The 15,783-nt window shown below is 40.2% G+C and overlaps 1 protein-coding gene across 3 annotated transcripts in view; it reads left to right on the top strand.

Moving 5' to 3' along the window:
• SPATA17 (spermatogenesis associated 17) overlaps positions 1-15,783 on the top strand; it is a 188,692-nt gene that overhangs the window by 113,463 nt on the left and 59,446 nt on the right. For all 3 annotated transcript variants that reach the window (XM_054984789.1, XM_054984782.1, XM_054984773.1), the window contains one exon: positions 5,672-5,807. In XM_054984789.1, coding sequence (XP_054840764.1) covers positions 5,672-5,807 — 136 coding nt within the window. The remainder of the gene's footprint in view (positions 1-5,671; positions 5,808-15,783) is intronic.

The raw sequence follows: 15,783 nt of genomic DNA, 5'->3' as shown, positions 1-15,783 counted from the left end.
ACTAAATTAGCTAACCCCATTAACACAGAATACTCCAAACAAGCAGTAATAGGAGAGGTAGTTACTGTGCAAATCGTATTATACATGCGGGTGCTCTAGGGCACAGTTAAGCATGATTACCCTCTTTTGATCCAGTATTCCTCTGCCTCTTCTAGCTAATTTCCAGTGGAAATTTACAAAGTGATGCCTTCTTTTTTCCAGCTTAATTTTTCTAATGAAGTTCTGGTACTTTATAACACTGGGGATGTAGATAATAATTCTGTATATGATTAAGAAGTTCTAAAATTTGTCTGCAAAGAAAAGGTCTCTGTTACTTTTACTTTATACAGGAACTAAGCTAGCATGTGTCTTATGCTTTTACTTTTGCTGCAGAGTGAGATTAAAACCAAAACTGTGCAATGATTCTTAGTTATATATCAGAAAACACAATGTATACAGTATAAAAAGTAGTAACTATGATATATTCAATGTACTACCGAATAAAGCCTCTAAACAGCAATTTCACTTATTGAAAGACAACATGTTAGGTATGACTTCCCTATACATTTCTTTTTTAGCAGTTGGTGTATAACAAATTATGTCTAACACAGAAAAGCAAAATAAAAATAACCATTAACTTGTCCTGCTCTATTGTAATGAAAGAAACTTAATGAAATAAAATATATGCTTTCAAAAGGCGCACATACAAACTCATGGCAAGGTGTATGTGACAGGTTGTGTATAACTGCTATCATTTTATTATGTCCATGTTAATCATTCCTTACTATTCCCAGTTTATATCCCTGTGAAAAGATTTGCAAGATTTATCACAATACTTTCTAGTAGAGGCATGCAGAACTTGTGATCTAGAATTCCAAACAGAATTTTACAGGGGAAGGGGAAGATCCCCTGAATAGGTATAAGATGTCAGACTGATTTGGGACAAGACTGGAATAGATCATCATCATCAATATATCTAACTCTTCACAGAGCCAAATCTGTGGGCTCTTAAATCCAGAGGCTGAAGCCATGAACAGACAAGACAGATCCTTCTACAACCTAAAAGCCCTAGCTTTGCAGAAAAATCTGAAATCTTGGGGGGGACACGCTGGGGTTAACCCCTCCCTAGTAATAGAAACAGCACCTGTACCCTTAAGAAACAAACACCCTCTCTGACTTTTGTTGCGCAAGCACAACAGTATTTCCAGTTAAAGCCTTGGTTTCTGTCAGTAGAAGACAGGGGCAGGGGCAGGGTCTTTTTCAGGGCTGTTATGGCTTTTGAGGAAAGATTCATTCGTGCTAGGCCTGCTGGTAACCATAAGGTGACTTGGATACCACATGAGTTTCTTTGACTCATCCAGACCCAGATGCTTGCTCCTGCTCAACAGCAGCCACCCCACAAAAGTCAAGGTATGTGGTACTTAGAGTTTAAGACTAGGATTTAGAAGACCAGTCCCCATTCCGCCGTGGAATCTTGCTGGGTGACCTTGGGCTAGTCACACTGGAAGAGAATGATGTCAGCTGCTTAGGGTCCACATTGTGAAGTAAGGTTGGTATAAATGTAGTAAATAAATAATAAATATAGCTGAAGATGAGGGGGCAGATGAGGTAGGTTAGTTAGTAAGAAGGAAAAAGAGAAAGGTGAGAATATGGGGACTGCCAGGAATATGGAAAGAGGAAATAGTTTGGGGAGGGGGATACAGGGAAACTGAGATGCCCTCAGAAGACTTTGCAGGTTCCCCACTGTGCAACTGGGCCTGGCCTGGCAGCTGGCACTGTGCAGCTCAGCTAGACTTTTCCTAGGGAGAGGCTGCCAAGGAGGGGAAAATGAAGGGAAAGGAGGGGAAAATGAAGATGGAAAGGAAGATAAAGTTAAGTAGGCTGGTGAGTGGGAAGAAGAAAAAGAGGCATGAGAAGGGGAGAAGCTATGAGGACTTTCCAAGAAGGGGAAGAGGAAATATTGGGGAGAGAACATGAGGCAAGTCCTTGTGGGTACCATACTTGTGGTGTATGGTACCAAAAAGAAAGCAGACCCTCCAAAGCAGAAAGATCAACAATTCAAGTTTAATCTAGTGTATTTCTATCTTTGGTGACTGTAACAGCTTTGTTTGAAGCACGATGCCCTCCAGTTTATTCCCAAATCATGTATAAGGGAAGTCTGAGTTCCTGTATTAAATTATGCTGGGTACTTGGTTTCATCCCATGGTTCAAATATACCCAATGCCATTTTGTTCTGATAATCCAGTATTCCATCATAGTGTATCAACCCAGATGGGAGCCATTTCATTATGTATTTTAACATGAATCACAGAATGTAATTAGATTGTCAAATTTCTCCTTTTTTAATAAATATTTGGGCTATTTTCCATGTCTTTTGATTATAAAAACAGAAGGCCATCTTCGGATATAACCAAGCTGATGTTACAAATAATGTTTTTAAAGAATCCTGTTTTGTTTCTGTAACAGAATGAACATCGTCTCTGGTGTTTAATAGTGTATTTTATAATGAATTTGCTATTTTGAAGATTTTTAAGCACTTTGTTCTAAGTATTAAGACTACCCTAAATTCCATGCATCCATGGGTAAATTCCTAGGCTGCTTGCCTTGTCATTTCAGTCATCGTCCAGTCCCCTGAGAGAGCCAATTTTCTTTCATGTCTGAACAAAAGAAAAATGTACTATTAAAATGCAATTCAGAAGTGATAAAAACTGTAAGTGGAGCAGCCGGCTTTCAGCACCTCCTATGTATACTCAGGGACATTGGGGCCACATTAATTTTTTGTGTGTGTGATGTCCATCCCATGTGCAAATTAGCCCTGGAAGTGCTATAATCTGTCTTATATGAGAGCCACCTGTCCCATGAGTATATACATGCTTCTGTAGCTTTGTATAATTTAAAGCTCTGCTACTTCTGTGCTTTTGTTTTGTTAATTTTCAAGAGCCCTAGGTTTAGAATTCTTTATGGGCAATTTGACTAGCCAGATGCTAATAAAGACCCATTTGTTTCCCCACAAGGAAGGTTTATTGATGTAATTTACTGTTGATAAAATACAAATCTGTTCCAATAAAGGATTTTAAAATAAAATTTAGAAAGTTGGTTAAAATAAGGCAAGTTTTTTTAAGTGCCTTCTCAAAAGTTGTGCACAACAGTTAAACTCATAACATTGTTTGCTCTTAAAAACTGTCCCCTCTCTCTTTTTCAGGGACATTTGGTTTGCTTATAATTGGCATAGAATAATAGAATAATAATTGTGACACGTATCTGAGGAAGTTAAAATTTTTACCTGTAGTTGTAGACATTTATTATTTTAACTATCTAATCATTTAGGGTACATTCCATACTGTACTTTTTTTGTAAATGCATTTATTCTCAGGAAAGTTGTAGGCATATGTCATTGCCTTTCTACATTCATAGCAGTATTATAGCATCATGTTTGGTATCTCATCCAGTGTGCAAACAGCTGCCTTTCACCTGGATTTTTCTTCCTCACATAGTTTACTACTGTAATAACCTCTCTTTCTCTATTATTTTATGTCAGTCTTATCAACTATATGCCTGAAATGTACTGCGACATTTATTACCTGACTCTGCAAAGATACAACTGAACCTATGGAATTTGCCTTCCTTCTCTAGATCCCATGCTCTTTTTCTGCATGTGTTTCTTTTTGTCTGTTGTGGAGGTGATCCTTCTCTGTGAAGCCTGGCTTCTCAGGCACTAGGCGCTTCTGCTTGAGGAAGACCTTTTTTTTCAAGGAGTACTAGAGTACATAGCATAAGAAGATGGATTGGAGAGAAGTGCTTGAGGTGTAGGATCTGAATTTTACAGTATGATCCTAAGGAGAATTACTCCATTCTAAGCCTGTTGATTTCAATGAGCTTAGACTGGAAAACCTCTTTTTAGGATTACACTTTTAGCTTGGTTGTCAAACTCCCTTCCTTCCTGATTAATGTTTTAGTTGCTATTCTTGTGTTTTATAAAGGTATATTAGTTTTGGTTTAAACTGGTTTTATGATGCACTTTTATAATGTTTTGTTTTTAAACTGTCAGCAGCATTTGATACGGTCGATCACGAGCTTTTGACCCACCACCTTGCCGATGTGGGGATCCAGGGGACAGCACTGCAGTGGCTGGCCTCCTTTCTCCATGATCGGGGACAGAGGGTGACGCTTGGGGAGAGAGTGTCATCTTGTAGGCCACTGGTATGTGGTGTGCCACAGGGAGTGATACTCTCTCCATTATTATTTAATATCTATATGCGCCCCCTCGCCCGGCTGGTGCAGAGTTTCGGGCTTGGGTGTCACCAATACGCGGATGACACCCAGCTTTATCTGTTGTTGGACGGGCAGCATGGATCGACCCCTGATGCCCTGGAGCATGTTTTTGAGGCTGTGGCTGGTTGGTTGAGACAAAGTCGGCTGAAATTGAATTCCATGAAGACGGAGGTCCTGTATGTGAGTCGTGGGGGGATGGCTTTGGGACCCCGGCTTCCTACACTTGATGGGGCAGCACTTACACTGGCCCCGAGAGTTAGGAGCCTGGGGGTGATTCTGGATTCCTCCCTGAAGATAGAGGACCAGATCACTGCAGTTGCCAGGTCTTCCTTTTATTATCTTCGGCAGGCCAGGCAGCTTGCCCCTTATTTATCTCCCCGCAACTTGACTACAGTGGTCCAAGCAATGGCCACCTCTAGGTGCTGTAACGCGCTCTACGCTGGGCTTCCCATGGGCCTGATCCGGCAGTTACAGCTGGTACAGAATGCAGCAGCGTGGGTCATTGCTGGAGCACTGGTGTGGGAGCATATTACACTGGTGCTACACCAGCTGCATTGGCTGCCAGTGGAGTACCGAATCAGGTTCAAGGTTTTGGTGTTAACCTACAAAGCCCTATGCGGACTGGGACCGACGTATCTGCGGGACCGTCTCTCACCGTATGAGCCCCGGAGGACTCTCCGATCTGGTGGAAAGCATCTTTTAAGTGTCCCTGGCCCTAGGGAGGCCTGCCTGGCATTGACCAGGGCCAGGGCCTTTTCGGTCCTGGCCCCGGCCTGGTGGAATGCTCTGTCTTGCGAGACTAGGGCCTGGCAAGATTTGCTTGCATTTCACCGGGCCTGTAAGACAGAGCTATTCTACCAGGCATATGGCTGATGCCGGGTGGTGCCGCCCCCCGTGGAGGAGGGGGGGTTAAACCATCGCCCCTATGTAAACACAGTTGCTGTTGCCACACTCATTACCACTGCATGGATTTGCTCTGGTAGAACCGCTGTGCGGTAGAAGCGCTGTACCATTTAATGTTTTTAAATGTACCATTTAGTGCTTTTAAATGTTTTTAATGGTATGTGATATTTGTATTTTGTTATCCGCCCTGAGCCTGCGAAAGCGGGGAGGGCGGAATATAAATATAATAAATTAAATTAAATTAAATTAAAAATTAATTAATTGTTAGCCAACTTGGTGATCTTGATTGAGCAGAAAGATCAAATATAAAAAAAAGAGAATAGAAAGGAATAGGAAATCATAGGGTTGACACCAGTACCCATCAAAGTGAGATGGCTAAAATCATAAGGTTGCTACAAGTACCCATCAAGATCAAAGGCAGTATGTGTAGTGGTTAAAGCGTTAGACTAGGATCCTCTTTATTTACATTATATAGCAATAGAATAATAAAATAACACATGTACATTTTACCTTTCAGATTTTTTCCATTTGCATCATGCCACAAACCATATAAGTATATCCCATCAATGCAAAGATCAAGTAAATATGGTAAAGAAAATTATGGACTGAAATACTTCCGGGAACAACACACAGAGAAATGGATAACAAACAAGGTGAGTTATATAGGAAAAACTGGAACAAAGTTATAGCTTTGTAGACTTTTTAAACAAATCAAAATCAATCCTCTCCATTGAATCAATTTCCATTGAAATGAAATAAAACCTCGCTGTAGTTATTGGAAAGCTATGCAATGATTTTGATAAGGTAATGATTAATTTAAAATAAACTACAAAATACAGCTCCTTTTGTATATCTGATAGAATGTTGCTGGTTGGAAATTGTTAGATATTAAGAGAAGTTTTTAATATTATCACTGTTATTTTTGAAATCTGATGGTATAAATGTAAAATAATGGCATGGGTTGGAAAATTATAATGAAATTCAGTGTTTCACTTAACAAGACAGCATTTTTAACTTAACACTTCATGCAGTATATTTTACACTTTCTTTGCAGAGTTGCAGCCTTCTTTCAGTTTTATCCAGATTTGGGATTTAAAAACACATTTCAATGTGTATGTGTAGATTCATATTGTAACCTGAAAAACTGCACACAGCCTTATATTCCACACTGAACCAAGAGAAGCCACGGTCTCTCATTCTCACCCACCTAGGCTGGTGTCATGTTTGTGCGTATTGATTCTCAAAATCCTAGTTCTGATGCAGCGATTGTTTAGGTCACCTTTCAATGCCTGGTACACATGCAGAACTTTCTCTCAATCTGGGTGCCTGAAAAATCTATGGGTTAATCCTATGAACCATCAGCAGAAAGCTCTTATGAACGCTGATTCCCCCTGCCCATTTACTTTCTTCCATCAATTACCTGAGACCTCCAAAATCTGGCCCTGGGGTTTACAAGAACCTCCTGGACAAAATGCCATGGACATGAGGAGAACCTTAGCAAGGAAGTGGAATTAGGAAAAATTGCCCCACTTCCGTTTATCTCAGATGAGCCTTTTGTATCAGTGGAAACTCTCAGTAGAAAAACATGAAGGAGCAATTTCAACCAATTTCCCCTCTTCTCCACATCTCTGCCTTGGTACAAGGCTCTAGGAACAAGGATTTTGTACCCCCACATCAGCATCCCACATAAGCATTTTGTAATTCTTGAGCTGCTGGCACAACTGCTTGCTGCTCATAGTTGTAAGATCCAATCCGTATTGATGTTGCCACTAGTGATGGGCACGAACCGGAAAAAACCGAACCATGCGGTTTGTGGTTCGTCAGATTTCACGAACCTGCCCCTGGTTCATGAACCAGTTCATTTGGTTCATGAAAATGTCACATCCGGGTCAGAAAATAATCAATTCCGGGTCAGCAGAAGTTTATTTCCGGGCCAGAAGAAAGTCACTTCTGGGACAGCAGAAGGTCTGCAGGAGGTCCATCCCCTGTTGCCTAGGAAACTGATTGATTAGCACCAGGCCGTCTGCAGTCACAAACCAAAAAACAAACCAAACGAACCAGCCTAAAGTTCATGGCGGTTTGTCAGAAATGGGATCTGACGAACCTTGGTTCGCAAACCATGAACCGGCCTGGTTCGTGCTTAATTTTGGTTCATATTTTGGTTCGTGCCCATCTCTAGTTGCCATCCTCCAGATGGGGCTTGGAGATCTTCCGGAATTACAATTGATCTGTAGATGACAGAGATAAGTTCCCTCGGAGAAAAGGCTGCTTTGGAGGGTGAACTCTATGGCATTATACCTCACTGAGATCTCTCCCCTTCCCCAAAGCCCAATTTCCCCAGGCTCCCCTTCCCATGTCTCCAGGAATTTCCCAACCCTGTAGACATGGTTCATAGAACTGTGGTCCAGGTTCATAAAAGTGACTAGTTTCTTCTTTATACTTTGAAGACACTGAAGTCTGAAGGTGCTTAAAACTTTAAATGGTAGATTTAAAATTGTTATGTTACAAAATTGTGCCAAAGGTTTAACAAGCTACCCTTACATTGAAATGAATCGAGAAATCCTTGCAAGAGCTTCATGCCTGCATTTGCAGCCCAAGATGTTTTGTATCTTTTTCTTGGTTATATTACAGTGAAAAGGGATAGAGGGAGAGAAACAATGAAATATTTCAGTAGTAGCGAAAAAGGAAATACTTGACTTTTAATTTCTCCTTTTTTGTGACCATATTCAAACATGAGTGAAAATGTGTTGCAGTGTTCAGACATTTTCTTCATTGACATTTCCCCAAACCCTTTCAGAATTTCTAACTATATGAGCTGATGTTTCTGAAAACTTTTAACATTGTATAATAGCTGCTTGGTGGAAGAAATTCAATAAAGGATAGGATGTCAAAAGTTTAAAAACTGAACTCATGTAGATCATCAGTCACAAAGCATGAAATGGAAAGAAAACAATTGAACAATTCCTTCTCAGCTGCTTTTATAAGTTCTTGTCAGTTTGGGGAAGCAAACAATTCTGATTTTATGTAACCTCCCTGTGGACTCAAGTTAAAATAGATTACACAAAAAGAATTATTATACTCCAGGTCTTGCTACATTGCAGCATGATTTTATATCTTGAGGTAGAGAAATACAGCATGCTGGACACCCTAAGTATAGTCTGATAGGATGCAATTTAAATCATTGTTACACAGGGTTTTGGCCTTGAAATCTGGATAGGCCAGGCAAGCCTGATCTCAGCAGGTCTTGGAAGCTAAGCAGGGTCGGTCTTGATTAGTAATTGGATGAGAGACCTCCAACTAAGCAGGGTTGGTATTGATTAGTAATTGAATGGGAGACCTCCAACTAAGATCAGGGTTGCAGAAGCAGGCAATGGAAAACCATCTCTGTTAGTCTCTTGCTTTGAAAACCCCAGTAGAGGTTGCCATAGGTTAGCTATGACTTAAAGGCACTTCCACCACCATCACCAAATCTGGCAGCAATCGTAAGATCTTCTTAATAAGGAAATCCCACTGAGTTTGGTAGGACTTATTCTGGAGTGACTGTGCATAGGACTGTGGCCTTTGAGAGTAATCCTAAACAGGTCTACTCTGCTGTAAGTTCCATTTTATTCAGTATGGCTTTCTCACAAGTAAGGGTTCTTTAGATTGCAGCCTTTGTCACTTAACTTTAAAGTAGCCCTTCTGCATGATGAAACATTCTTCTAAAAAATGTGGCATGCTGCTTAACAATCCTGAATCTAAACTTGCAGTGGTGATATCTACAATCTGAATTGGTTATTGTCAAGAATCCCACTACATGCCATCCATTCACGTTATTTCATCAAGGAGTCATATCCCTTTCCCCCCTCAAAACACTTTTGCTTGGGTTGATTTGAAAAGCCCTTCTATATAGGGATATGTAATTTGGGTTTGGTATTCAGTAAAAATCACCAAATTTTACCTGTTTGGGTAAAATTCGGTGTTATCAAACTTAAATCAGTATTACTGAATAAAATACCGAATTTAACTTTACCGAATTTATTTGGTAAAATTCGGGAAGCCTGACAGTGCTGTTGCTTAGCAAAGGAACAGCAAAGAAACACTGCTTCCTGCCTTTGTTTACTAAATGGGAGGGGGGAGAAGGGAGGGGGAGTGAGTCAGAGACAGAAGGGGAAGGGGGAAGGGAGGAGGGGCTATGAGTGGCTAATCCTTGTAGCAGCTCTCCTACTTTGACCAATGGGATTCTCAAGAAGGACAGTGCCTTTTTGAAACTGCTACAAAGAGTTAAATTAGGAGGTTTGACTCAGTCTGCCTCCATTTTGCTCTGGCCTGGACATTGGAAGTCACTAGGGGCACCTTCTTTTAGGGGAGGTCATAAAATGGCTCTCCATGGTCCAATCTTCGTGAAGCTTGGGGGGTCATTAGATGACAGTTGGGAGTAGGTCTGCTGCAAATTCGGTGGACTTTACTTGCAAAATGCCATCCCCAGCCTCCTGGATAGTCACCTAGTTTCCCCCATAGAGAATAATGGAGATTGCAGGTGGCTGAGGGGGCCATAAAATGGCCCCCTAGGATCCAATCTTCATGAAACTTGGGGATCATTAGAGGACAGTTAACAACAACAACAACAACAACAACAACATTCAATTTATATACTGCCCTTCAGGACAACTTAATGGCCACTCAGAGCGGTTTACAAAGTATGCTATTATTATTCCCACAACAAAACACCATGTGAGGTTGGTGGGGCTGAGAGAGCCCCTAGAAGTTGTGACTAACACAAGGGGGAGGGAGGAGAACATGTTTCTAATCCAATAAAACTGATTTAAAATTATATGTGTATCTATATAACTGTTAGTAGATTTTACATTCCCATAAGTTTAATAATTGCTTAACTATTATGTATCTTAATACATATGAACTACATTATTAAAATGCAGGTAGATCAAAATTGTTTACGTCTTTAAGAATCACATGAACCAGGATCTGATTTTCAAGGGTCAGCCAGTGCTAGCGAAAATTCTAATTGTAATTAGAATAATTAATCATTTAAAAGATAGATCACTAAACAACTAAAATTATTTAACTCTTTAATAGCCATGGTCAAAGTTCTATATGACTCTAATTCATAATTTATTGAGAGTAGAATTGAAGAGATTCTTTAGTTAAAGTCAAGATTCCTAGTTTAAATTCTTTTTAATTACCATCCAAGGAGATTCTTTAGCTGAAGATTGCATGTGCTCTGTGGGATATTTCCCTTTTTGTCTTTGAATAGCAGACTCTCCTACCATATCTGAGACTATTTTGAAACTCTGAAACTCAGCTCCAGGAATAATGTTGCTATATGACATGGGAATTCCTGTTTGAGAAACAAAAGCACGGAAGCATTTTTAGAAAAACTAGGGCCAAGTTATTCAAGATACATCAGCATGCAAAAAAGTTTACCCATTCAGGATTCCGCATGGCCTGGCATTGTATTATAAGTGGTGACCCTTCTTTATGCCTGTATTATGGTCATACGAAGGAGCCAGCACTCAACTTGATGTAACTCTTCAAAGGAAAGTTTGTGTTCATGTTCAATATCTGACATAAATCAGTTGTTTTTGCTGGCTTTCCAACAAGCTCAGATGTATAACAACTTCTGTTTCCAAACTAGGCAGTTCTTGACTACTTGTTAGTAGATTTCAGCAAATTCTGATCCTCCAATGCTAATTTCTACTAACAACTAACCTTTGACCTTAGGGTCTGCTCAAAATACACAAGCCTGGTAACCCAGGAGGCCCTATTGTGGCAATTCCCCCAGTTATATGTGTGACACCACAGACTTTTTGAGCAAAATACAATCTGTTTGCAAACTTCGATGTAACACTGTTTTGGCACCAAGGATATTGAGTCTCTACACACCAATGTCTCCCACAAAGATGGTATGCAAGCTATTAGGAACACAGTCTCTGACAACACCACAGCTGACCTTGCTACCAAGCTCTGCCAGTTTATTCTCATCCACAACTATTTCAGATTTAGTAAAGATTTATTCCTTCAAATCAATGGCACAGCCATGGGCAGTTGCATGGCACCACAATATGCCAACATCTTTATGACTGACTTGGAGCAGCCCTTTCTCAGCTCCCACCTTTTAACACCCCTCCTGTACTGGAGATTTATTGATGACATTTTTAACATCTGGACACATGGGAAAGAAGCCCTGGAGGAATTTCGGTAGAACTTTAGCAGCCTCCACCCCACCATCAACCTGACCATGAATCAATCCACATAGGACGTACATTATCTAGACACCACTGTACAATACATGACAAAAGTTTAAGAACTACCTTATACTAGGAACCTACTGATCAGCAAGCATATCTACACTACACACATCAAACAATCCATTGCCAAAATCTAAATTACAGCCATATCTGTTAGTCTTTATGACATAGTTTCTCACCTACAAGATCAACATTTTTGCAATTACAATATCCGTCTAATGTAGTAAGAAAGCAAATTGACAATGTCAGAATGATACTAATGGATAACCTGTTACAAGATAGGCTCAAACAATAATAAAACGCCACTTGAGGCCACATAAGCTTTTAGCTCAAACTAGTTCAGATTATCATTAATGACCTTCAGCCTATGCTGGACAATGATACTCCTCTCTCTCAAACACTGGGAGGCAATCTTTTCTTGCCCTCAGATAGCCCCCCCAGCCTTAAGCAACTTCTCACTCACAATAATGTGAGTGAACTTCCTAATACAAACATGGACTCTGGGACCAGGGCTTGCAATAAACTAAGATGCCAACACTCCCCATATTCATTCCAACAAAACAATCGCTGGACCAAACAACACCAGTTATACTATCTCAGGGTCATTTACTTGTTCATATTCCAGTGTTAAATACAATATCAAGTTTCAGCAATGTCCTTCTACTTTCTGCATTGGACAAACTGGGGTCAGTCCCTACACAAAAGAATAAATGGACATAAATATGCCATTAAAAATCACAACACTCAGAAACCAGTGGGAGAACATTTTCATGTTCCAGGGCATTCCATTGCTGCCCTAAAACTGGCAGTTCTCAAACAGAGAAGCTTCAAGGGAAGATTACAACATGAGAAGGATGAACTTGAGTTCATTCACAAATTCAGAATGATAGTCCCTTGGTGGCTGAATAGAGTCATAGGATTCTTATCTAACTACAGATGCTGATTTCTGCTCTAATCAAGTTGCCTCATACCTATTTATCCTAACCCTTTTTTGCAACACCCATCCCACCTAATGAAGCTGCAGTGTACCTTTGGATGGGTACACTGGAACAAGATATTTGCTTGTTCATGCAACATGTTGTACGTTTGCATTCTATCCCAACCAAGATAATATCAGATAGGGGGAGTCAGTTCGTTGCCAGCTTCTGGCAGGAGCTCCTGAAGGTAACTGGGATTGAACAGAGACTCAGCTCCTCTCATCATCCCAAGTCTGATGGACAAAGTGAATGCACAAATAAGATATTGGAACAATTTCTGAGTTGCTATATGAACTATCAAAAAGATAATTGGATGGACTTTCTTCCCTGTGCAGAATACTGTTATAACAATAGTGTACACAGTTCTATTGGAGCCACCCCCTTTAAGGTAACATAGGGATTTGAAGGAAAGCCCATGCCTCTGTTAGAACCTGACCCAGCTGGAAAGGGAGATGAAACAAAGCAATGGTGAACTGACATTATAAATCAATGGGATATTATAAAGCAAACACTAGAGCAAGCTAAAATGGACTATAAACAGCAGGCGGACAAAAAGACATCCCCCTTGGGATTTGAAGGTGGGAGATAGTGTGTATGTATCCACAAAAAATCTCAAGAGGGCCCAACCAAGCAAAAAGTTGGGATGGAAATATCTAGGGCCCTTCAAAGTGGTCCATCTAATTAACGATGTAACTGTGGAGCTGGAACTGCCTAAAAACCTGAAACAGATGCACCCAGTATTCCATTTTAGTCTTCTGAAAAAGGACCCAGAGCCAGATAAATGGCACCCCGAACCGGCAGCTCCACCTCGTATCACGGTGGAAGGACAGCCCCACCACAAAATTGAGCTGATTTTGGACTCTGAACTAAAACGGAGAGTGTTGTATTATCTCATCCAATTGAAGTATTTTCCTAAAAGCCAAGTTGAGTGGGTTAGGTCAACAAATATCCAGGCTCCTAAGCTGATAAAGAACTTTCACAAAAAGTATCTGGGGAAACTGAGGGGAGATTGATTTTTGGGGAGGCAGGATGTCAGGATGCTGGCTGCATCTGCCATACCAATACCTGAAGGTTGGGGCTAGATGTTATGATTATCTGTTACAACTGTGTTTCTTCACTCTCACGGAATGTGAATCTAGTTGTTCCTAGAATTATCTCTCTCAGACTATGCATGCTCCTAAGCCACTGAGAAAGGAGCCCACATAACCTTGAAACTCTGTGTCCTCCCCTGCGTAGATATTTCGCAGCTGAATTAGCCAGCCTCTAGGAAAGGGGAGGGGGGAATGCTAGCCTGTGAATGATATATGTTCTTGATACTTTGTGTGCTTCATTCCTGACAATGAACCCAGTAAGATCATGATACTAGCAACTTTTCAATAAAGCTCTTACTAACCAACAGTGGAGTCTTTTGAAGGTTACTTAACAGGTCCTTACAGCCATGAGTCCCAGGGCCTCTCTCCTTCCTTTGTATCTATTCCAGATATACAGCACTATATATGATACCTTCAAAAATCAAGACTTGCCGTTTTCTTCTTTAAAGTACCTCTGGTGACCATCTTGGCTTTCCATAATTCCATTCACTACTATGTTATGTTCTCACACTACCTGTACCTTTTCATCCTGCTGCCCTTCCTTGTAACACTTCTCTCACCTTCTGGCTGGAATATAAAGGCTCAAGCTTCTCCATTCCTTCTTATATCTGAAGAAGGGAGCTCTGCCTCTCAAAACCTTATACCCTGAAAATCTTATTGGTCTTCATAGTCCCTAAGGTGCCACTAGAATAAAATCCTGTAGTTCTACTGAAGACCAACATAACTATCCTCCTACGTTCCACAGATGAGAGTGGTCATGTCTCCACTGAAAAAGGCCTGTTTCTGGCCACCACCCACCTTACCTCTGCAGGTAGTAGCTCAGAGAGCAGGGCTTGTGAGGAAGATTTAATAAGCAGTCTGGAGAGTGTGGGAAGAAATAGTCTTTCAGGTACCCAGCTGCAAGCCATTTAGGCCTTAGAGGTAAGAACCAGCAATTTGAATTGTGCCCAGAACGTATGGACAACCTTTGCACATCTTTCAGCACAGGGGTGATACAATCACTGTAGCCTGCTACTGACAGTAGCCTGGCTGCCAGTTTTCAAAGCCAGCCTCATGTAGAGCACATTATAGTAACTGAAGCAGGATGTAATCACAGCAAGGATCACTGTGGCCATATCACATTTTTCATGGTAGGGCCATAAAACAGTGGCTATTTCTATAGCATTCTTGGTAAGGTTCCCTTTCAAGAAATACATTGAGCTGCTAGCTGACCTACAAACCAGGCTTTTTTTTTTAAAAAAAAAAATTTTATTGGGTTAGAACATTAATATTTTTACATTCCATTACATTCAATTTTCCCCTAATTTTTCGTTTCTAACCCCCTCCCTTTCCCCCCCTTTTATTGACTTCCAACAGCTTTCCCACCCTCTGTCCCTTTTCCCTTACTTCTATTAACTTCCTCTGTCTAAAACAGATATATATTCTCCATTATATTAAGCAGTACATCTTTAACTCTTTTACTTATTATACATCCAAACTATACTTCTTTAGATAAACAATTTATCCCATTTTCCAGTTTTGAATATTTCTATATATCATAAACCATAAAAATTTCCCACATTTAAATCAAACAATTTGATTTGTTCTCTATATATTAATCATTTCTTCTTTTTATAGTGTTTCTATATAACTCATCACATAATCAGTCGTTTTAACTCTTCTATACATTCAGTTTGGTGCATATAAGTCTTATCAAGTAAAAAAAAAATATTGTTAATTACTCAATCCTCATGTTTAAACCGTTAATTATTCTCTATCAATATTCTATCAATTAACCTTTACATATCTATATATATCTCAATCAATTAATTAATCTAACTGCTTATAAATTCACATTTCTCTTCCTCCCCCGGTAAAGTCACCCCTCTCTTTTATACTTTTATTGTACTTCAGTAGTTCTCAAACTGCCACAGTTTTCCTCCCACCTCCCACTTCTTCTCCAGATATTGTTTCAGCTTCTCCCAGTCTGTGTTAAACTGCCCTGAGTCCAGATCTCTCAGTTTTCTTGTCATCTTATCCATTTCAGCCATATACAGCAATTTGTAGATCCAATCTTCAATACTTGGCACTTCTTGTACTTTCCATTTCTGCGCATACAAAAGTCTAGCTGCTGCAGTCATATAAAATATCAACGTCCTATGATGGGCTGGAATTCCCTCCATTCCCAAGTTTAGCAGCAGGAGTTCTGGGTTCTTATTTATTTGAAACTGTAAAATTTCACTCATTTCTCTTATTATTTCCCCCCAGAACTGCCTAGCTACCTCACACGACCACCACATATGATAGAGGGAGCCCTCATGCTTCCTACATTTC

The sequence above is a fragment of the Eublepharis macularius genome, chromosome 1 (genome assembly GCF_028583425.1).
Source record: "Eublepharis macularius isolate TG4126 chromosome 1, MPM_Emac_v1.0, whole genome shotgun sequence".
NCBI lineage: Eukaryota > Metazoa > Chordata > Lepidosauria > Squamata > Eublepharidae > Eublepharis > Eublepharis macularius.
The sequence above is the reverse complement of the archived record's forward strand: the minus strand, read 5'-3'. Positions and strand labels throughout refer to the sequence as shown.